The sequence below is a fragment of the Diospyros lotus genome, chromosome 5 (genome assembly GCF_014633365.1).
Source record: "Diospyros lotus cultivar Yz01 chromosome 5, ASM1463336v1, whole genome shotgun sequence".
Classification (NCBI taxonomy): domain Eukaryota; kingdom Viridiplantae; phylum Streptophyta; class Magnoliopsida; order Ericales; family Ebenaceae; genus Diospyros; species Diospyros lotus.
The window spans coordinates 40,142,134-40,166,522 of NC_068342.1; the positions used below are offsets into that span (position 1 = coordinate 40,142,134).

Sequence of the window (24,389 nt, forward strand, 5' to 3'; positions counted from 1 at the left end):
CTCACTAAACACATTCAGACAGAGGTGCCATGGTGTATGCTATTTGCAGATGACATAGTGTTGGTGGATGAAACAAAAGAGGGAGTGAACACTAAGCTTGAATTGTGGAGGAACAATTTAAAATCTAACGGATTTAAATTAAGTAGAAGAAAAACAGAATATATGGAATGTAAATTTAGTAAGAATGCAAGAGTGGAGGATGTTATAATAAAATTGGAAGACCAACTCTTACAAAGAAAAGACTATTTTCGATATTTGGGATCAGTGATTCAAAAAGATGAAATTCACAAGGATGTCACGCATAGAATTAAGGCATGTTGGCTAAAATGGAGAAATGCATCGGAAGTGTTGTGATGGTAAAATCCCATTAAAACTGAAAGGAAAATTCTATAAGACAGCTATAAGACCAATCTTGTTGTATGGCTCAGAATGTTGGGCAATCAAATACTAGCATGAGCAAAAGACGAGCTTAGTGGATATGAGAATGCTAAGATGGATGTGCAGTCATACAAGAAAAGATAAAACTAGAAATGAGGTTATTCGTAATAAGGTAGGAGTAGTGCCAATCGAGGAAAAGATGAGAGACTAGACTAAGATGGTTTGGTCATGTGAGAAGGAGACCAAGAAACCTCCTGTGAGGAGAGTTGATGAAATTGAACAATTAGACAAAAAAAGAGGTAGAGGCAAACCCAAGAAGACTTTGGCAGAGACATTAAAGTTTGATATGAAGTGTATGGACCTAAATGAAGATATGACAAAAGACAGAAATACATGGAAGTCTAAAATTCATGTAATCGACCCCACACAGTGGGATAAAGGCCAGATATGTTGTTGTTTAAGAAACACCCAAGTCAGGCGAATATGATCATCAATAAAGGATATGAACCAACGAGCCCCTGTAATGTTTTTAACTCTCAAATGCCCCCACATCACAATGAATCAAGAGAAAACGGGTAAGATGGAGTATAGGTCTGATTGGGATAAGTGTTTCTAATATGTTTAGAGAATTGACAAATTTCACATTGCAACATATGTGGGTCTTGATTCCCAAACAATGAGGGAAACAGTTTTCAAAGGTAAACAAAATTAAGATGTCCTAGTCTATAGTGCCATAACATGATTGCACTATTATTGTTAGAATGAAAATTAGAGAGACAAACAGAGGATTTAATGGAGGAACAATTGCTGAAATGAGCAAGCTTATTGCTGGAAGTAGTCCCTTGAAGAATGTAGAGTCTTGATGATGCCTCAACTCTGCTAATCGTCTTCCCCGAAATCTGATCCTAAAATTTACACTGATGTTGTGAAAATTTAACCACACAATTATGATCAGTAGACAACTTACTAACTGATAATAGATTATAGTCTAGATTTGGCACCAAGAGTGCAGAATTTAAGGTAAGATTTGTAGATACAATCACTGAACCTATTCTAGCCACCTTTGATAGTGAGCCATCAGCAATTCTTACCATCCAATCTTGCTTGCATGGTTGAAATCTAGTTAGTAGATTAGTATATCTAGTCATGTGATATGAAGCCCTTGAATCAACAACCCATATAGCAGAAAAATTATTCTTAGCAGTCAAGGCACGCATCTATTCTTTATGAGCTATAGAGCTAGATGCCAATGTAGGAGACTAAGAAATATGGGTCTTGCCAAACATATTTTGAAGCCATTCCATCTGTTCTTTGTTGAATATGTTGGGTGATGGGGCTGTTGTGGTTTCCTCTATGGAGGGTCAGGTACCTCTACTCTTCCTTTCATGGGCCGGCTTCCAATCAGGTGGCTTCCCATGGATTTCCCAACAAGTATCCTTAGTATGGCTTATCTTGTGATAGTGATCACACCAAGGATGCCCCTTCTTTTGTTTAACTGAAGTTTGATAGCTTCCCCGGGTGATTAAAGTCGATTGCTCCAAGGTCGGGTTTGTAGGCTTCAACATGACTTTCATTCAACTTTCCTCCCTTTGAACTTTCGCAAATGCCTCTCTAAGACTTGGCCAAGACTTTTTACCAAGAATTCTCCCTCTTACTCCATCAAAGTTTTTGTTCAAACCTATGAGAAACTTGTATAGTCTCTTCTTTTTCACAATACACTTCCATTTAATAGTATCACACTTATCCAATTAAAGCCAATACTTGTTTAGAGAGTTAAAATACTGTGAAACATGGGAATCTCTTTGCTTTAGATCATCAAGCATGCTCTCTATCTCAAATAATTCAGAGGTATTCTCAATTTGTGAGTAGGCTTCGTTTGTCATAGAGTTGATGAGCCCAGACATCACCATATTATTTTCGGACTTCCAAGCTTTGAACCTTGGTTCTGCTTCTCTTGATTTGGTTGTGGCTCTGGTTAAGTAATTATCTTTTCGCTTGCCGCATATGAACATCAACACTAATTGTGGCCATTGAAGATAGTTCTAACCATTTAACTTATGCCCCGTAATGGTGAACATGTTGTTGTCAATGGTTCCAGGGTTGCTGTTTGGTAGGGGAATGATCTCGAAGGATTGGTTGCTTCTGCTGGCCATTGTGAATAACAACAAGACTGGCAAGTACGGGTAGAAGGGAGCTGGATTATGCAGTAGCTAATTCCTTAGGGTTTGATAACAGGAGGAAAAACAATCCTGCTCTTTGATACCATGTTGAAAATATTTAGGAGAGAAAAAAATCTACCTTTTCATTCGTGCATAGAATGTATATATACATATGAGTACAAGACATCTACGTCCTATAAAAGTCTACTCTATTTACATATATCTAAGTTATTTAAAATACAAACTAGCTATCTCTAAATTTAAGGAATACAATTTAAACTAAATTATATAAACTGAATTATCTGCTTTTCCCTCTATCTCTAACTTCCCTAGAATTTCGGATCCTCATCTTTGCAATATTTTCGACCTGTTGACCTCCCGATCTCTTATTTCCACAAAAACTAATAGACAAAGTAGTTTGTATTTAGCAAAAATAATATTCTGGTTGAAAAACAAAATTATTTAAAATAAAGAACCAGAGTCAGAAGGATCAGCTATACCTGAGTAAGTTCCGCATCTTTCCCAGTTCTCTTATATTTCATGCAGCATTCATATGCTTCTAATAATTCATGGTGATATGCCTGAGAATCACATTAAGGTGCCATGGTTACCAAAATGTTGATATACAGTTCGTAAATGACGTAAAGATAAAAAGTTTTAGCACTTATTCAAAAATCACTGGTGACAGCATAAAAAAGAAATTAACAAGCCCCAGGGATCTAAAATTGCATCTTAAAATGGGCTCAATAGCAGAGTAATATTTGTTGTTCTAACAATTGTTCATGGAGGAATTTTCTGTATGTATGTGCGTGTAAGAGAGAGAGAGAGAGAGAGAGAGAGATTAGAAAAATACCTGAATGAAAGCCTTCTCTTTTATGGTTGTGTTGTTTAACATTGCCCCTTCTTCAAGAAGTTTATGTAATGGCTCTAAAGCCTTTAGCATTCCCTCAATGTTATGTTCACCAAAAAACAAACGACTGGCTTCTTCCAGTGCCTCATGCCACATTTCATGCCAAAGTATCGCAACCCTGATGAGCTCTTTTGACACAAGTTGTGCCTTCATGACAAAACCCAACTGTCAGATCAGGAAAGTACGGACAAAATATAAACCACCACCTCATTATTTTTCTTGCTTCACCTGAGCCACAAGAGCGCCACTATGCTGCCGAACTTTGTCAACCACTTCTTGAGCTGCAGCTCTACGTAAATTGCTTATTGATTTACAAGCCACAAGAAGAGGGTACATAAGAGCCTACAAAAAACATTGAATGTTTTATAAATCAAAAGAAAACAACGATTATCAAAGAGCAACATGGCATAGGATCAAATGCAGTAGAACCGAGCATCATCGATATAATTGGAGACAGATATAGTAATCTAACTTAAGATGAGATCAATATCCATGCTCGCAATGCCTTCTTCTGAATTAGAATATTCTAAACCACAAGTTTAACAAAAACCACAAACAGTAAACTAGTGGACAAATATTGCAAGGAAATGCGCCAAGTTCTATGTGCCACATGTTGAGCGGCGAATATATGCATCAAGACTCAAAAGAAGCTGAGAAAAACCTATTTCAGCTACATGCCTACATCACATTAAAATTAACTCTAATCAATAATTTTCCTTGATGATTTGTCTTAAACATTATGGCCTACCTTAATTTTTAGATCTCTCTAAATTTTAATGAGAATCATTTAATTAGGCATCTAAAACTTTTTGTGTTAAGACTAAAATTATTTGATTTTCTAAGGAGATCTTTTCAACTTTTAGAATACACTTCAATTAACTTTGACTTAGTAGCTTAAGCTTCCAGTGATAAGTCTCTTGGATTAAATTGAGATCATTTACAAGATTTCTTTTAATTTAACTATTAATACGATTTTGCTACTAAGGAGTTCAATGGTTTGATTCATGCATTCTCTTTGCCAAGTGTATTTGTATCCAACCATGCCAATTTGAATATTACTATGAACCAATTACTTGTACTGTATACAACTTCATTATTCATCTCTTAAAAGTTACTAACTTTTAAGATATGAATGTTGAAATTTTTACCAATATGTTCAACAATGTCATATTCAAGTTTGAATGGGTGGATCAAATTTCAGTAATCAGTTAAAGAAAAAAACGAAGAAAGAAAGAAAGAATGGATCAGACTATTGACTCCTTAATTAACAAAATAATATGGCAAAATCACTTGAAATGCAAAATTTCACTTTAAATAGATCTTAATTTAAGTTCAAGATTTATTACTGAATGCTTAAAATATCAAGTCAAAGGAAGTTGAACTGTAGTTAAAACTGCAACACACAGCTGAACAATTCTATAATTAGAACATCTAGCATGAAGATTTTAGTATTGTCAAAGGATCCAGATTATGGTGCCAATGTTCACCAGAAAAGTCTTACTATAACAGATTTACTGAACACTTAGCAGTTCAAACCAGAATATTGAAGCCATCAAGTTGATTCCCCCAAAGCCATCAAGTTGATTCCCCCAAAACCCCCAGTGGAGCCCCATGCAGAAACCATATGGACAACCAAGAGCAAATTTATCATTGGATAGCCACATCATCATCATGCAATTTTTATCACTTAGAGAGAGAGAGAGAGAGCAGGAGGGGGCACGGAGCATGGACACCATTCTCCAATCAAGTGCCTTATCCGTCATTTTGGCCATTAATGACTTACATATATGCAGGATATAGATCTCCATCACAAACAATCTCTACCTCTAGAAATTAAAACATATTAGTTGGGAAACTGCTAAAAGTTGCAGTAATCCCTTTATCAGTACGGAATTAGGAATTAAGGAACCCACAAAAACTACCTGTGGATGGCTCTGTCCAATTCGTACTAAAAGCGATTGTATCAGCTCTCTCACAGCATGATTATTAGAATGTATCCTGGCAATTATCTGGGGCAAAACAACCAACCATGTATTGATATTAACATGTAAAAATCCATTTCGCAGTGCCATCTGAACTTCAGCTGTAGCTCCATGGTTGAACCACAAAGTGAGAAGACGAAGTATATCCTAGAAAACAGAAGCATCAGTTAGAAGGCCATAATAAAGCCAATAAACAAAAAATTTTCTGAGTTACTCACATATCAGATCTTCATCTTGATTAGAATAGACCAAATCTCTATTGACATGTTATGCATATATATTTATATCAAGAATACACCTAGAAGTATAGAGGTCCACACTGATATGTATATGTTGCACATCTATAAAAATGCATGCCATTTAAATAGTAAGCTGAAGTTTGCAAGCACTGGCATCACAATTAAAGAATTCCGTGCTCAATTCAAACAGGTCCTTTTCACTGAAATTGGGGCCTGAAGCCTTGAGTAGAGCTAATTACCAATTAAATCCAAAATTAGAACTCAAACATTTATGTGATATATATATATACATGTACATTAGAATTTAGATGTAAGGGAAATTGCTTCCAGGCATGAAGGCGAATTGCTCAATTCCATGACTATCCCAACTTGAATTAACAGTGAATTAAACTGTTTTAAATTCAAGAGTTACCTATATCTATTTCCTCAAAAGGATTTCTTGTTTAAGAAAAAATAAAATACCAAACTAAAATTTTAGAAAAATGAACTTAAAAGTATGTCTTTTGACTTGATTTATAGGAATCAATGATAGATGAAGAGGAGATATGTACACATATATATAACATTAACTGCTGCATCTCAAAAAGATTGGAAGTAAGGCAACAATACAAGCTGCAGTAAAGTAAACCAATAAGGGTTTCAGCAGTACCACATTGTTCCATTGAACTAAGATCCACAATAAGGAAGAAAGATCCAGATAGAAAGCTTACTTTTTTCCATATATTATTGGTGAATGCTACCATTCTCGATGACTGATTGGTAAATTTTTAAAAGATCTAGACTATCTTAAATTTTCAACTTTTACCCACATGATAGTGAAATCCTACAAGCAAAAAAATATGGCTCCTAGATGAAGTACATGATGTGTTTTGGATGGCTTTTAACCACAAAAATTTTCAACTTTTACCTACATGATGGTGAAATCCTACAAGCAAAAAAATATGGCTCCTAAATGTACATGATGTGTTTAGGATGGCTTTTTAACCACCTCGTTCTTGATACAGCTTGTTCGAAGAATAAGACACTTTTTGTGTATCCAAATCCCGTTCATTTCTTACGTTGCGTGAGTGGAAGCTCTTTAAAATTCTTAAGAGGAGTCCTAGTTGCAGGTTGGCAATCCATTTCAAAGCTTTGCTTGTGCAATTTGCATTTCTAATGGTTGCCTTAAAAAATAGAACAATTCATCATTACGTTTAGAAAAATGTTGTACAGGATCATTGGATAAAGGAAAAAAGAAGTGGTTATTGAGTTTTGAATAATGCATTCTCTCAATATTATTGGGGACCTGTTAAGAGAGAGCGATGGGTGTCTTTGCAAGTTAGGTTCCCCCCCCTTTTTCTCTCATAGAAAGATGGAAATCAAAATGAGTTCAGTAAATGCATGCTGGAATAATTTATAACTAGTTAGCTCACTATAGGATGACTTTTTTATTGTATTGAGTTTCTAGATCAAGCGATTACCTGTAAACTGTCATCCACTCCCTTAGAATTAGCAGCACAGGCTATGGAATGAAAGTATCCAGTGACTGCAGCAACAACAAATTCTGCAGCAACACTGGGAAACCCTCTTACAGTGTAATGAGACATCACTGCTGTGTTGAACAGAGCCCACTTGTGCCATGCTTTTCCCCACTTTGATGCACAGTGAGTGGCATTTCTGAATGCGTTCAAGATTTCTGTAAAGGTAGAAGATGTTCATCAGGACTGATGAAAGGTGAAGAGAGTCTTAGGCCAAAACAACGCAAAAAAAAAAAAAAAGGAGGTGATCATAACAATGAATACCTTGTATAGAATCATCATCTAACCCAGGAGACAATGCCCACTGCCAATTTCCAAGTGTAAGATATACACGAGCAAGGAATGGATCATTTGAGACGCCCATTATACCAGTGGGTGTAACTGCTTGGATGTTTGGCGATGCTGAAAGCTCCAAGGCTAGATCCTGTTATATACAAAGATAGCAACAGCAAATAAAATATGTAAAGGGGAGAAAAAAAAACAGTGCAGCAGACACTATATTCCATTGCCTAGTTAGAAGAAAACTAAAATTCAATGTATACCTGCAGCCTAGCAAGGGCTTCCCTACGCTTGTGGTCCTCTCCAAGCGAATATTGGTATTTCAAGTATCCTAGCAACACTTGAGGATTTCCATGATATCGTATGTTTTCTGGGCATGTTTCTGGGTCAAACTGAATAACAAAGAGAAGTTACAAAATCATTACAGAAGTTAAAAGACACAAATTGAATACCAATAAACATCCCTAGTATTTCACAGGAAGCCAGCATTGACCTGTAGCAGTTTAACTAAGGTAGATCTAGCCTGACTAATTCTTCCACTTTTTTGACAAAGTGAAGCAAACTTGAGCCAAGTCTCAGCATCTTCAGTAGGTGGCAATACCAGTGTCCTCACAGCCAAAAATGCTTGCCAAACCTGCACTTGATGCCACAAGAATTAGGAGGGTAAGAACCAAAGGAATGCTACACCTAGAAGCAAAGGATGCATCTTCAGTAGGTTTGATATGCTGTGGTAGTACAGCACTTTAAAAGAAAGAGAAATTCATAATTCAAAACCAATTCAGTAAACAAACACCATAGAAAAGATAGCACCAATAAATACAGCAGTTTGCAAGTGTCTCGTCACTGGAGGATTTTTTTTTTTACTTGCGTATATTGCCATCGTAACCTCATTAGTTGCTCACTGTTTTTCCTAGCATGCCTAGATCTGTGACACATGGATTCTCCTAAATAAGTGAAGTATACAAGCCTTGACCTTTTGATTTGTTTTAATAAAAGATCAATAAATATGTTAAAATGAAACAGATGTGCATAATACACTCATAAAAAAATATTCACCAAACTTGAAGCAAAACATATGGGTGGGGGGACAAATTCATATAACTTGAACAAAAACTAGATAGGAGAGGTATATTGAAGGTTTGGAGGCTGAATAAGAGAAGTTCTTCCTTCATACTTCAATGATTTGTAGGTTGAGATATATATACACAAGATGTCCTAAAAAATCTCCTAAGATACAGGAATGGGATACAACAAATTTAAATAACAATACATTATAGATTAGAATAAGTTTAAACTTGACTTCCTCTCATCTGTTTTGAAAACTGCTTCATCCTTTCTTTCATTTATCCTCTTAGTTTGAAATTCTCCTATCTTTTCTCTCATAACAACCTCATCACTTTATCCACTCATTCACAACTCGGACTCATTATTTTCTTATCTTCTCCACAGAACTAAATAAATCAGATGAACCAAGAATATAGCTTATATACATTCATTTCTTTTGAGCAAAAGAATTTTTAAAAATTAAAATGAATCAAATTAAATCACCTATCAGGTGATCATGACAATGCAAATATCAAATTTTAAATTAAAAGTGCAATTCAATCAAGGAAAATTAAAAACAAAAGCATACTCTATCCCAGTACTCTGTGAGCTTTGAAATTAACTAATATATGATAAAAAGGCAATTCTGGGTTGCAAAATGCTTCTGTCATTGAGTTCATGAGTACATTAAACATACAAAGGCTGACCACACACATCAAGACACAGTTGAAACTAAATATTCTGCACTACAAATAAAATAAACAGCTAATGATGGCTTTCAAAGTTTTTATATCTCAAAAACAAATTATGACTTATCACCCAAGGATTTGTTTGGAAGTATTGAAGTAATAGTGTGTTATGACCCCAATGGCTGTGATGTGAACCAGTGGGAATGGCCTATATAAGGCCGGTTGTAGGAGGATGGGAGTTCTATGTTGTCACATCCCTAGGGTTAGTTAGGGTTGTGATAGGAATTGGGCAAGAAATCAGAATTGAAGAATTGAAAGAAGGGGAAGGAATCAGTAGAAAGGGGGAGAGGAATTAGAGAAGAAACGAAAGAGGGATAGAGAAATTAGAAGGAAAGAAAATTCAGTTTTTTTCACATATACCATATCCAACCTCTTACAAGTAGCCTTTATATAGGCTTTAGGTAGCTATTAATTGATTCCTAACAGCACTCATGTGCTCCTAACACCTTGTAAAATAACTCCTAACAACTACTATAAGACTATTACTATATTACCCCTTTATTGCTCCTAGGGTCATGACAATTCCTCCCTCCTTGAGAAAGTTCTTGTCCCCAAGAACTTGTAACAAGTAGCCATTGCTCTTCATCCAATCCCAGCCTTCTCTATCTGGTTTATCCATCTTTCTTTCTTTCTCCTTCTACATCTCTTCTTCCTCGTTCTTAGGTTCTCATCAACTAGAACAAAAATGATGATTATTGCAGTCAAGCCTACATCTATCTCCAAGGAGTAACATACCATTTCCCTTGGGTTTGCAATAGCTACCAAAATAAGTCTGAGGATCCAATATGATGCCAAAACCTGTCAATATGTCCACATCAAGCACCTTTAATGAATTTAGCCGCTCCCTACTATAGGTGGTAGCTAAAAACTGCAACTCTACGGCCTTCAAATGACAATCATTCTGAAACTCACACATTCGACCAGTTACCACATATGTTCCCCTCTTCTCATCATCTTCTATGTTAGCTGTTTTGAACCCAAAGGGTTGAGTAACGAGTTCTCCAGCCATATGTTCATTCGTCAATGCAATAGACAAGCATTCAGATTTGCCAACTGGAGGAGGAACCAACACAGCAACGGGAATTTTGTTCCCATCGGCAAAACCTATAACTTCTTCAACTACCTCCTTTAGCTTTTTTCCCTAGCTACAACCGGCCTCCGAAATTCCTCGCCACTTTGAATCTGCTACTGGTGGAGAGAACTACTTTCAAGGTCATAACACATAAAAGATTTCCCTTGGTTGAAAGAGAAATCAACATCTCTCTTTTCAACGAGTGTGTCCCACTCCAATAAAAATCCCTGCTTTAGTTACCTCTGTTACCCCTGACAACGGGTTCACACTGACAATAGGTTCACACTTTCTACAATTTGGCTTGCCCCTTCTAAAATGGCAGCAACGACATCATATTGTTCAGTGCTAGAGCCTTTTATATTGGTAGTGAGATATGCTTCAACTAGTGTTGTCTCCACCTTCTTGCTGCCCATTTTAACCCAAGCCAAAGAATCCTTAGATTTTGGTAGGTCCAAAATTGGACGAAGAATTCCAACCCCAATATCTGTGTAGATTGATGATCCTTCAATCAGATTTTCCTGGTCCAATACTGTTCCATTTCACACAAACTTCTGATCTGGAACACCACCCAATCCTTCAGCCCATGCACTAGCCAACAGGGGTAAGAGTTGGCATCTTCCTTGTCAATTTCGCCTAAACTGGTATACTTTTTCCACTCTGCCTTGGACATAAGCGGTGAATCGATTTCCCGCCATCTTGACTTCTCCTTTGGCTGCTCCATTTTAAGGAATTCCTCCAGGTTAAAACTTCAGTGATAATTATTGAAGAATTTAGCGAGAAAGCTGTAGTGATACTTCTTAGTCAGTATCATCGCAAATTCCTACAGCTACTCGTGTAACATATAGCCAAATTCCTTGCACACTCCATGTATCCCACTACTTGTTTCCTTGTCAACTCGGCTAGACTCATTATCCAACTTTTCCCATGCCTGATTCTTCTGGCTAAACTGCTCATGATTCATGTTGTTTCCAACTGAAAATGCAGCCTTCTTCTACTTCCATTAAGGCTCTAACTGTCTCATATGTGCACTGTTTCCCAAGGCTTCAGGAGCAGGACATCCCACTGAAAATGCAGCATCCTTTTGCTGCAATTGAGGCTCCAATGGTCTCCTATATGCACTGTTCCCCTTAACCGACTTTTCACAAACGACATACTTTGAAGACCAAGGACCAAGAGTTCTGTACATCCTTCTGTTGTTGTCTGAAATTTTCGTTAAAACTAATTGCAACTTCCGAGCCGAGAGTTACTTCTCCCCTTCGGTTATGATCGGCAATTGAACTCGCTATAATATTTTGCTTCGCCTTACTAATGCACTTGCAACACCCTCAGCAAAATCAATCGCAAATCAAGTTGCTCTTTCGCTTCTATGAATCGTCGGACCTTCCTTCAAAGACGTCTCGTCTGCTTGTCCACAATCTTCAACCAACACTATCATAACCAATTGGCCAAATCGCCTCAAGTACAGCCTCCCGAATGGATCGACTCAGTTATTCAATCCATTCTTTGTTGTGTCTAGGATCACTTCCTACGATCCCTTCCGTTCCGCAACCAATTCACCTATCAATGTCGTCAACTTAGACAGAATTCCTTCACCCATCATCCGCTCCAATCGCAAATCCTCCTAGTTTGCCCATCTTCAATTCAGGACAAGATTACTGAAGTCTTAGCCGCAAGCCAATTCCCTACTTCTTCAGATCCAAGCCAGCACTCCCTTTGTCGTGCATCGGAATCAATTCTGAGATTCAATGGTCGTGAATCATAGGCTCAATTCGGCCTCCAAACAAATGGTTCCAAATCCGTCGAATCTGCTTTGACATTTGGAAGAGCCAGTTGTAATGGATTCTACGACCTGAAATCTTCTAGTCTGATTTGACTATAATTTCCGACCAACCAGAAGGAACTAACTCCTTACTCACTGCAATCTTAACGACTAGCCAAGGACCACCAGTAGATGGTAGCTCCTTGAATTGGCCTGGGCCGCCAAAAATCGCAACCTAGATCGACGAAAATCAATCACAGAGGGACGTCGATAGCCGTCGGACATTAACAGTCGAGGAACAACTACTGCCCAATCACTGTCCAATAGCTCCGGAACCACTGGAATTAGCTTATCTCTCCCTTAGGGATGAATTCGCCGACCCTGCTCATTGAATAGTTAATAGGATTTGGCGGAATTCAAGCGCGTTGCTTGGATCGTTTATGGAAGTTGGCTTGTTCAATGGTTAGAACTTCAATTCCATTGAATCACAAGGCCACTAGAATTGTTTGGGCTGGGTTGCCTTTTATGCAATGACTTGGATCCAACCTCTAAGGAACAACTGCCATAATTCGCCCTGATCTGCTATGTGGATTTGTCTAGTCGGAATCAATAGAATCGCCTCCAACCTCCTCAATTTGGGCCTTAAATCACCGGAATTAATTTCACCGATCTTTAACTCGAATCAAAACTGTAGCCAAGGATGGACTACTCTGATACCAATTGTCACATCCCTAGGGTTAGTTAGGGTTGTGATAGGAATTTGGGAAGAAATTAGAATTGAAAGAGTGGGAAGAAGTCAGTAAAAAGAGGGAAAGGAATTAGAGAAGAAACGAGAGAGGGATAGAGAAATTAGAAGGTGTCAATTCACAAGGATATTAGCAAATTTCCCAGATCCTAAATTAAGGAATGGTTTCTAAATCACATTTAGGAAACTTACCGATTGTGTCCATATGTATCTTAATGTGTATTTCCTTCTTTGTTTTTGATTTGTCCTTATAGATAGTTTCCATATGTTGTAACCTTTTCCTCTATAAAAGGATTCCCATGTACATTCAATTAATCAAGGAAGCATTATTCTGATTTCCTACATGGTATCAGAGCCTTCCCTTCCATTACCAAGATTTCCAAAACCTTAATAGTGCCTTCATTAGACTTCTTTGTGCTACCACCTCTAGGGTTTCAAATCTGTTTATTCTGGAACGCTAATACAACCTTCATTGCTGCTTTTCTTATTGTGCACCATTCGTTGATTCTCGGCTATGGAATTCCTTCCCAGTCTCCATTTTTTATTCTGTTCAGCGCCTTTCTTTCTTTAGATCCAATCAAAGGTTCTAATCAACGCATGTCCGAGATATCTGAAGTCACTCCAACCATGACCATTATTGAATCATATCCAAGTGATCAACAATCAATAGGAGTTAGTGATCTGCCTAGCATGCATCCATCCTACCAAATAGATGGAAGAAACTTCTTGTAGTGGTCCCAGCTCATGAGAACATTCCTTAAAGGTCAAGGGAAGCTAGGCCACTTGGCTGGAACCCCTCCAAAAGATTCAGATCCCACCTTCTCAACATGGAATACTGAAGATTCATCAATCATGTCATGGCTTTGGAGTGCCATGCAGCCGAAGGTAAGTAAAAACTTTATATTTTTTACTTCAGCTAGAGATATTTGGGAGACTGTGAGGCAAACCTATTCCAAGATCCAAGATGTCTCGGTAATATTTGAGATTAAAACTAAGATTAGTGGGACAAGGCAAGAGACATCCACTATAACTAAATATTACAATAAGATGAAGGGGTTGTGGCTAGAATTAGATCACTATCAAGATATCAAAATGGAGTGTAACAAGGATGCTGCCACCCTTAACCAAATTCAAGAAAGAGACAGGATAGTAGAGTTTCGAGCAGGGCTCAATCCGGAGTATGATCAAGTAAGGATCCAAGTGCTTGGTAGGGAAAAACTACCTACTCTTAATGAGGTTTTTTCTATTGTTCTAAGTGAGGAAAACAGGAGGGGAGCCATGCTAGGAGATCACAATGTAGATGGCTCAGCCATGGTAGGTGTCAAGTAATAGAGAAGGGACACAGTGTATGGCAGAAGGTTCAACGAAAAATTCGAGGCGTGAAGGCTTGTGGTGCACTTACTGCAAAAAGCCCATGCATACTAGGGATAACTGCTTCAAACTTCATGGCAAAGAAGCAGTGTTGAGCAAGATGGGCAGATTTAAGGGTCTACCACCCAAGACTCAAGCCTATGTATCCAACAAAGACCAAGGGGAAGTTGAATCTGCAGGTAAAACTGAATCTCTTGGATCTGATTTTGCACAATTGAATGTAGAGGAGATGATTAGACTCAAAAACTTCCTAAGGACAATCCAAGATGGAGCCTGCTCTCTTGCCCAGCAAAGTAAAAGCATACATTATGAGTGTTTTTCTGCCTTTAAAACTGCTAGGAATACCAATTGGGTTCTTGACTCATGAGCTACTGATCACATGACCCCTCACTTAACTTTTTTTTATACTTATCAGCCTCTTGTAAACCCTAAACAGATTGGTATTGCTAATGGAACCATTGTTCCCATTATTGGCAAAGGCATAGTTGCTTTCAGCCCCTTGTTATCAGCCAAACAAGTCCTTCATGTCCCACATTTGACTACTAATCTTATATCTATTCATCAACTAACCAAGGAATTAAATTGTTGTGCGATTTTCTATCCTCATATGTGTGGATTTCAAGACATGACCACAGGGAAGATGATTGATGTGGCTGACGACCACAATGGATTATACATCCTACACAAGGCAGACCGTCCTAAGGAGAAGTAGCCTACAATTGCTTGCTCATCTCAATCCGTTTCAGCCTCTGCCACCATTTGGCTTCAGCATTATAGGCTAGGTCATCCTATTTTTCCTTTATTAAAAACTATGTTTCCTCACTTGTTTAAATCTTTAGATCTTAAAATGTTTCAATGTGATGTGTCTGCGATGTCTAAACACCATAGAGTGTCATTTCCTTACAGCAATAAATTATCATCTAAACCTTTTTCCTTGATTCATTTAGATGTTTGGGGAACATCCAAAATTCCCAATTGTTATGGGGCTCGATGGTTTGTGTCTTTTATCGATGATTGTACTCGCATGTATTGGGTCTTTCCATTAAAAGAGAAGGCAGCCATTAGTACTATCCTGCCTTATATTTGCAAAATGGTTTCAACTCAATTTGGTACATCTATACAAAAATTCAAAATAAATAATGCCAAGGATTATTTTAATAATTAGTTGAATCAATTTTTATAACAAGAGGGCATGGTTCACGAGTCTTCCCGCATGGACACTCCACAACAAAATGGAGTGGCTGAGAGGAATATGATACATCTTCTTAATGTGGCTAGAACCCTTCTTCATCAAAATCATGTCCCTAAAACCTATTGGAGTGAAGCTATTCTAACTGCGGCATATGTCATCAACCGAGTCCCCTCTAAAATACTCAATCACTGCAACCCATTCCAGTGCCTATCCTCATTTTCCCCTGATTTTTGTTTGCATTCTCCTCTTCCTCTCCATGTGTTTGGTTGTGTGTGCTTCGTACATATTCCCAAAATTCATCGAGACAAACTTGATCCACGTGCTCTTAGGTGTATTTTTCTCAGTTATTCTCCAACCCAAAAGGGTTACAACTACTATCACCCACCAACTAGGAAGTTCTTTGTTTCGAAAGATGTCTCTTTTCTTGAATCTAAGTCCCTCTTTGACTCTTAGCACCTTGGTCCTCAGGGGGAGCCTCGAGGAAATGAGGACCAAGACTCTTTGGATGCTTTTCCAGAACTAGCACTAGCTCCCACTTCTCTTGTTGATTCTTCTCTTGTCCCTATTTTTCCAGCGCTTGCTAATTCTTCTCATATTCCTACTTTTCCAACGCCCATTCCTACCTCTCTACCTACGGAATGTACTGAGCAAGCAATCCAAAGGCCTTCATCTCCAGTTAGGTTTAAGGGTTCTCCTTATGTGTTCAAAAGGAGGCAGCCTAGTGTGGAATCTCAACCCTCACCAACATCAAACCCAGGTATTGAAATTGCACAATCATCAGATTCATCTTTTTCCAGCCCTGTTTCTAATGATCTAGATCTACCGATTGCTGTAAGAAAAGGGGTTAGAAGCTATACTTTGCATCCTCTAACCGATTACCTATTCTACCATCGTCTCTCTCAAAAATGCAAAAGCTTCCTGGCCTCGTTGGACACTATTGATATTCCTAAGTAGAAGAGGCCCTAAAAGACCAGAATTGGAAGCAAGCCATGCAAGAGAAAATGAATGCCTTAAATAAAAATCAAACATAGAAGTTGGTGCCTGGACCTAAGGGAGTTACTCCAATTGGTTGCAGGGATATTTAATTTGAAGTATAAAGCCAACGGCACACTGGAGAGGTATAAAGCTACGCTAGTGGCTAAGGACTACACTCAGTCCAATGGCATAGATTACCTTGAGACGTTTGCACCAGTGGCAAAAATGACAATGGTAAGAATTCTTATATCCCTAGCAGCTCATTTTGGCTGGAAAATGCAGCAATTAGATGTAAAGAATGCTTTCTTACATGGAGATTTAGAAGATGAGGTATACATGAACGTGCCCCTTGGGTTGCAAGAACGGGACACAGGTACAGTGTGCAAGCTTAAAAGGCCTTATATGGGCTTAAACAATCTCTCCGGACATGGTTTGGCAGGTTTTCTAAGGCGATGAAGTCTATGGGATACACCCAAAGTAGAGGTGATCACACTCTCTTCTTTAAACATTTGGGTGAAAAAGTTACCACACTCTTAGTGTATGTTGATGATATAGTTGTAACTGGAAGTGATATGGAGGAACAACAAATACTAAAAGGGAAATTCGCAAAGGAATTCGAGATCAAAGGCCTTGGGGTGCTAAAATATTTTTTAGGAATAGAAGTGGCTTACTCGAAGGCTGGAATCTTCCTATCACAACGCAAGTATACTCTTGACCTTCTAGCTGAAATAGGAATGATAGGAGGAAAAGGGTCCAGCATACCTGTGGATCCTAATCTCAGATTGCAGCAGAATTCAGATGGAAAAATGGTAGACAAAGGGAGGTTCCAGAGACTTGTTAGCAAACTAATATACCTCTCACACATTAGGCCTGATATTGCTTTTGTTGTCAACCTAGTAAGTAGGTTCATGCATTGCCTAACTGAGAAACACATGCAAGCTGTAAGGAAAATCTTGAACTACCTAAAGGTAACACTAGGTAAAGGTATTTTGTTTAAGGCTGGAACTAAATTGAATGTGCAGGGATTCACTGATGTAAATTATGGTGGCTCCATAATTGATAAGAGATCCACCACAGGATATTGTGTGTTTTTTGAGGGAAATCTTGTGTCTTGGAGGTGCAAAAAGCAAAGTGTTGTGGCGAGATCTAGTGCAGAGGCAGAATTAGGGCAATGGACCTTGGAATGTGTGAGCTTATGTGGCTTCAGATTATCTTAGAAGACTTGAAGATCAAGGTTCAAGATACTATTGAGTTATTTTGTGATAATCAATCAGCTATTAACATTGCCCATAATCCTATGCAACATGACAAGACTAAACATATAGCAATTGATCAGTACTTCATCAAGGAAAAATTGAATGTTAGTTTAATTTGAATTCCATATGTATCATCTAAAAATCAAGTGGCAAATGTGTTGACAAAATGGCTAGTTGGGAAAAGATTTAACATTTTAATAAGCAAGCTGGGAATGGTTGACATCCATTCTCCAACTTGAGGAGAAGTGTCAATTCACAAGGATATTAGCAAATTTCTCATATCCTAAATTAAGGAATGGTTTGTAAATCACATTTAGGAAACTTACCGATTCTGTCCATATGTGTCTTAATGTGTATTTCCTTCTTTGTTTTTGATTTGTTTCCTTATAGATAGTTTAGATAGTTTCCATATGTTGTAATCTTTTCCTCTATAAGAGGATTCCCATGTACATTCAATTAATCAATGAAGAATTATTCTGATTTCCTACAAAAGGAAAGGAAATTAAGTTTCATTTCACATATATCATATCCAACCTCTTACAAAAAACCTTTATATAGGCCTTAGCTAGCTCTTAACTGATTCCTAACAATACTCATGTGCTCCTAACAACTTGTAAAATATCTCCTAACAACTATTATAAACCTATTACCAAATTACTCATTTATAGCTCCTAGAGTCATGACATATGTTGAATGAGAAACTCTTTCCCTCTTGAATTCTCTCTTTTCCCTCTCATTCTCTCTCTCTTTTCCCTCCAAAACTCTCTTTTATCTCTTTCTCGATTCTTCTTAATTCTCTGTGTTTTCAAGTCTCACGCGAGAGACTTGACATTTGGAATCAGAGCTGGTCATCCTCTGCTGTGATTTTGGCGTAAGGCGGGAGTGCAATTGGTTAGTAGATCGAAGGTAATTGTGGTTGGCCAATAGGTGATCCAAATAGCAGAGGGAACCCGATTGAAGCAATTGGAGAATCGCATAGAAGCGATGGAGTTCAAAATGTCTCCAACACAAAAGGCGGTGTCCCAAAGCAAAGAGGAGATAAGGGCGATCCGAGATGAATTACGCAAAGATATGGTGGCCTCTCGCGAAGGAGTTCAAGGGGAATTGGTGAGGCACAAAGAGACCATGGAGCAATTCGAATAGAGGATCAACAGCATGTTTACTATGTTATCCTCCTTTCCTCAATTCCGGTTGCCGGTGAAATTTCCTCATAGATTAGTACCCAATCAAGGAATGGCGGGACAAGGAATCCTCCCTAGACCCCAAGGAGTGACAAAAGCCGGGAACTTATCTTATGAGGAGACAGGTGATCAAGTAAGGTAAGTCAATCCTCCTAGATCCAATCAAGGCCCTATGCCGAGATTGGAGATACCTGTCTTTGAAGGATCCAAACCCCAATGGTGGATCCGGAGGTGTGAGAGGTTCTTTCAATTTTACAGTATAGCTAAGAATCAGCAGATCAACTTGGCTGCAGCCAATCTAAATGATATGGATGATGCATGATTTCAAGGGTGGTATAGATCAAGGAGAATGAATGCAAGATGGCTAGACTTTGCAGAAGAATTGTGTAAATGCTTCAGTGAGAGGAAAATGGCTGATGTAATAGAAGAATTTAATAAACTTAAGCAAGAAGGGTCAGTAACTGAATACCAGAAGTTTGAGGAGATAGGAGTGTTAATGTGGAATGCTCAACCCACCCTTACAGATCAATATTTCGTATCTAGCTTCATTAGTGGCCTTAAGGATGAATTAAGGTCCATGATGAAAATGACGATGCCTACCACAGTTAGGCAAGCAGCAAAGAATGCTAGATTACAAGAGTTGACGTTGGAGGCAATTTGTAAGAGGAACAGAGTTGTGCCGAGACCCCTTCCACCGAACAGCCACCCTACAAGAGGGAATACTTGAGCATTAATGGTTGGAGGAGCATGAGGGGGACCTAAGGTTAATCCCAGTCTTCTCAGGTCTACTACCATGGAACAAAGGAGACTGATGGGGCTGTGCTACAGATGTGGGGAGAAGTATAGCCCCAGACACCAGTGCAGGAGACAACTACTAAACATGGAAGGAGAGGAAGAAGACAAGGTTGAAGGTTTGGTGGATAGAGAAGAGGAGCAACAGAAGCGGAAATGGCAAACCCTATTTCGGAAGAAGAAGCAGAGCAAGAAGGAGGAGAAATTTCCTTTCATGCTCTCAAGGGAGGACCAACTAGTAAGATTATTAAGGTACAAGGGCAAGTGAGGAGGAAGAAATTGTTGGCGCTGATAGATAGTGGCAGTACGCACAGCTTCTTAAATGAAGCTACTGCCATGGAACTAAGGTGCAAAATGACTGCCACAACCCCCTTATCCATGACTGTAGCCAATGGAAGCAAAATGTATAGTCACAACAAATGTGAAGGGTTCAGGTGAATGATGCAAGGGTAAGACTTCCAAGCGGATTTGAGAATCTTGGAGTTGGGAGGATGTGATATCATGTTGGGTGTTGATTGGATGAGTAGAGTCACCCCTCTCACTTTTGACTTCAACAAATTAGAAGTCACAATAGATATAGGAAACACCAAGCTAACTCTCACTAGCATCATGGTAGAGTGGGGGGGGGGGGGAATTGCCCAGATGTACTCCATTCACGCCTTAGAATGGAATGGAAAGGAAGTCAAGGAGGTTGGGAAGGATCATCAAATAGAGGGAAGCTTGGCCATGGTCCAATCCTCCATCAAGGTACAACTTCCCAATAGCTTAAACTTACTCTTACAAGAATTTCAGAACCTATTTGTTGAACCTCATTCTCTACCACCCCAAAGGTCCTTGGACCACTCTATATACCTCAAACCCCACTCAATTCCAGTTAACATACGAGCCTATAGATACTCAACTATACAAAAAATTGAGATAGAGAAGCAAGTAGATAATATGCTCTCTACCTCAATCATCAGACCTTCCCAAAGTCCATTTGCATCCCATGTTTTACTTGTGACGAAAAAATATGGATCCTTGAGGTTTTGTGTTGACTACCGTCAACTCAATTCCAACACCATCAAAAACAAGTTTTCAATACCCCTTATTGATGACCTCTTAGATGAACTGTTTGGGGCCCAAATCTTTTCCAAGCTAGACCTAAGATCCAACTATCATCGAATCCGAATGACACCCTTTAGTATCCCCAAGACAACATTTCGTACACACCAACGGCTATATGAATTTGTGGTAATGCCCTTTGAGCTCACAAATGCTCCAGCCACCTTCCAAGCCTTAATGAACCAAGTCTTTCAGCCTCACCTAAGGAAGTTCATCCTAGTTTTCTTCGATGACATCCTTACATATAGCCAAAATTATGAACAGCACATAACCCACCTTTGAGGTCCTGACTTCTAACAAGTTCTATGTTAAGATATCAAAATGTACTTTTGCTGAAAAAGAAGTGGAGTACTCAGGCCATATCATTTCTAGGAGAGGGGTGAAGATTGATCCTAACAAGGTCACAGCTATGGCGGAGTGGCCTAGACCACAGTCGGTGAGGGAGCTAAGGAGATTCCTTGGCTTGACAAGGTACTATAGGAAGTTCATACAAAGCTATGGCCTCATTAGCAAACCCCTAATTGAGCTCCTCAAGAAGGTGGAACCCATGAGTTGAGACAACCTTCTTAACACTAAAGAAGGCTATGACAGAAGCCCCAGTGTTAGCCCTCCCAGATTTCTCTAAAACGTTTGTGGTGGAAACTGATGCGTGTCAAAATGGAATAGGGGCAATGCTAATATAGAAGGGAAACCCTGTGAAAGGAAGCTATGTTTATCCTCTTTACTCTGCTTATGTCATAAACAGATTCTTTATCTTTGCAGCTTAGTTAGCCTGTTTCTCTCTCTATTATGTGCACCTTGTGTTAGTGCTCTTTGTTATTAAGTTGTCTACTGTCGTGTATAGCTGCTGTGTATATAAGCAGCTTTCATTCTGTTTTTCATTGTTGATTTTCTGATCCTGAGAATAATACAGCTCTCATATTTCTTTCTCATGTTCGCCCTAGCTTCTATTTCTTAGTTGTAAATGTTCACATGGTATCAAAGCCATAACCTAGAATTTATGGCGTCTAATCCTGATTAATGTTCCTCTTCCTCGGTTCCACCTCACTCGTCATCATCGTTTTTGTCAGCTTCGCAGTCTGATTTCACTACGATGGCTAAGGCGTTCAATTATATACCAATTCGACTTGATCCTAACAACTATATTTTCTGGAAGGCACGGATATCGGCTACGATACGTGCCTTTGATCTTCAGTCGTTTCTCAACAAAAGTCCGACTCCTGCAAAATTTATATCTGATCTGAATGCTAATGAGGATGGAGCAACAATGTTCAATCCAGAATTCATGAATTGGATGTGGTCAGATCAATTGCTGCTCGGATGGCTCTTTTCCACGATTGACAAGGAAGTTTTGGCGTAGGTGATTCATTGTGAATCATCTGCTGAAGTATGGATGTCTCTAGAAAGCTTATATTCTCGTCAAACTATAGCTAAATCATTCCAATTGAAACAACAACTGAGATATGTGAAGAAGGATGCCTTGTCAATTACTGATTACATTTTAAAGATCAAGACAATAGGTCATTCACTGGCAGCAATAGGAGAGCCTCTCAGTGATAAGGATTTGCTGCTTGCAATCCTCAATGGTTTGGATCATGAGTGTGAGACTGTAGTAAGTCTAATTACTTACAAGATGGATGAGATAGATATAGAAAACGTGCAGTATCTCTTACTAATGCACGAACAAAGATTGCAGTCAAAGAATGCAGCTTCTGCCACTATAAATGTAGAATCAATCATGTCCTCACCTATGCATGTTAATATGACTGCATTTACACCACGGAATTTTAACAATAATAGAGGTGGAGGTTTTCAGCAAAATAGAGGTGGTACTAGAGGAGGAAGAGGTCGAGGACGTCAGTTTGGTAAGAGAATTTATTGTCAACTATGTGGTAAGCCAGGTCATTTTGTTGACAAGTGCTATCATCGATTTAATAGCAATTTTTCAGAGAAATTCTGTATATAATCAGAATGTTGGACGGCCTCAGATGGTTTCCCAACCAAACACTCAAGCTTTTCCAGCCTCCCTGAATGGTTCTAATGAGGTCTACATGAATGAGCTAGGAACTATATCAGGACCGACTTATAATCAGTTTCCTCAACCTTCTTACAATCAATTTTCTCAGCCTTCTTACAATCACTTTTCTCAGCCAATTGATAATGCCACACAATCATCTTTCACCAATCCTGCTTGGCTTGTTGATTCAGGAGCTAAAAATCATATAACTTCTACTCTCAACAACCTATCACTTCACTCTCCTTACAGTGGCAGTGAATGTGTTTCTGTTGGAAATGGTAAGCAACTCTCAATTTCTAATATAGGTCTTGGACATTTGTATACTCAAACCAAACCTACTTCTTCTATTTCTTTACCTAATGTTTTACATGTTCCTAATATAAAGAAGAACTTAATTAGTGTCTCTCAGCTAACTAAAGATCATGATCTTGTTGCTGAGTTTAATTCCAGTTCTTGTTTGATTAAGGACAAGAGTACTGAGGCAATACTACTCCAAGGACGGCTTAAGGATGGGTTGTACCAGCTAAGTTTAGCATTTGTTCCTACTGCTTCATTTTCCATAGCCCAGTCCATTGATTCTCAGCCTATAACCTCTTTGCAAAATACCTTTTCTTCTGCAAATAAATGTAAGAGATCAGATTCATTTTGTCATGGACTGTCTCCTAATGTTCAACTTGCTTGTAAAGAACAGTTGTATCGGAGATGGCATGCTAAGCTAGGGCATCCATCCTCCAATATTCTGCATTTGATTCTTAATAAGATACATGTGCCTTCTTCTTCTTCTAAAGCAGTTTTTTGTGACTCTTGTAAAGTAGGCAAACTTAGTCAATTACCGTTTGCTGATTGTCCAATTACAACAACTAAGCCTCTAGAGTTGATTTACTCTGACTTGTGGAGTCCAACTCCTGTTTTATCTATTGAGGGATATAGGTATTATATCATCTTTGTGGATGCTTATTCTCGATATACTTGGCTATATCCATTAAAGCTTAAATCGGATGCTCTTTTTGTCTTCAAGATATTCCATAAACTTGTTGAAAATAAATTCCAAACAAAGCTTAAAGCTTTGCAAACTAATAATGGAGGAGAATTCAAAGTATTTTTACCTTATCTTCATGACTATGGCATACAACCTCGTTTCACATGTCCATATACTCATCAGCAAAATGGCGTGGCCGAACGTAAACATCGTCATGTTGCTAAGATGGGATTAACATTGCTTTCTCATTCTCATATGCCACTTAAATTCTGGGTTGAATCCTTTCAAACAGCAGTATATACTATTAATTTGTTAACCTCTGTTGTTCTTAAGTTCCAAATTCCATTTGAACTTCTTTTTAACAAACAACCCAATTATCTCATGTTACAACCTTTCGGTTGTGCATGCTTTCCTTACTTGCGTCCTTATAACAAACACAAGTTTGATTTTCATTCGACTAAGTGTGTCTTCATTGGATATAGTCATACACAAGCCAGATATAAATGTTTGCATCCTTCAAGTCGGATCTATGTTTTTGGGCATGTTCAGTTTAATTCTGATGAATTTCCATATAATTCTTTGTTTTCTTCAAATTCTGCTTCTCATTCTTGTCCTTCCAGTTTTCCAACTTCGTACTTTGAGTCTATGTCTTTGTTTAATTCTTCTGGAGTAGCACAACTTGGGATCTC

At 38.4% G+C, this 24,389-nt stretch overlaps 1 protein-coding gene across 2 annotated transcripts in view; it reads right to left on the reverse strand.

Annotated features, from left to right (window-relative positions):
* The window catches only part of LOC127801836 (serine/threonine-protein kinase TOR), a 109,240-nt gene that overhangs the window by 12,456 nt on the left and 72,395 nt on the right, over positions 1-24,389 (reverse strand). For both annotated transcript variants that reach the window (XM_052337282.1, XM_052337281.1), the window contains exons 39-46: positions 7,958-8,098; positions 7,728-7,856; positions 7,450-7,609; positions 7,129-7,343; positions 5,370-5,576; positions 3,676-3,789; positions 3,391-3,594; positions 3,038-3,118 (exon numbers count right to left, since the gene is read on the reverse strand). In XM_052337282.1, coding sequence (XP_052193242.1) covers positions 3,038-3,118; positions 3,391-3,594; positions 3,676-3,789; positions 5,370-5,576; positions 7,129-7,343; positions 7,450-7,609; positions 7,728-7,856; positions 7,958-8,098 — 1,251 coding nt within the window. The remainder of the gene's footprint in view (positions 1-3,037; positions 3,119-3,390; positions 3,595-3,675; positions 3,790-5,369; positions 5,577-7,128; positions 7,344-7,449; positions 7,610-7,727; positions 7,857-7,957; positions 8,099-24,389) is intronic.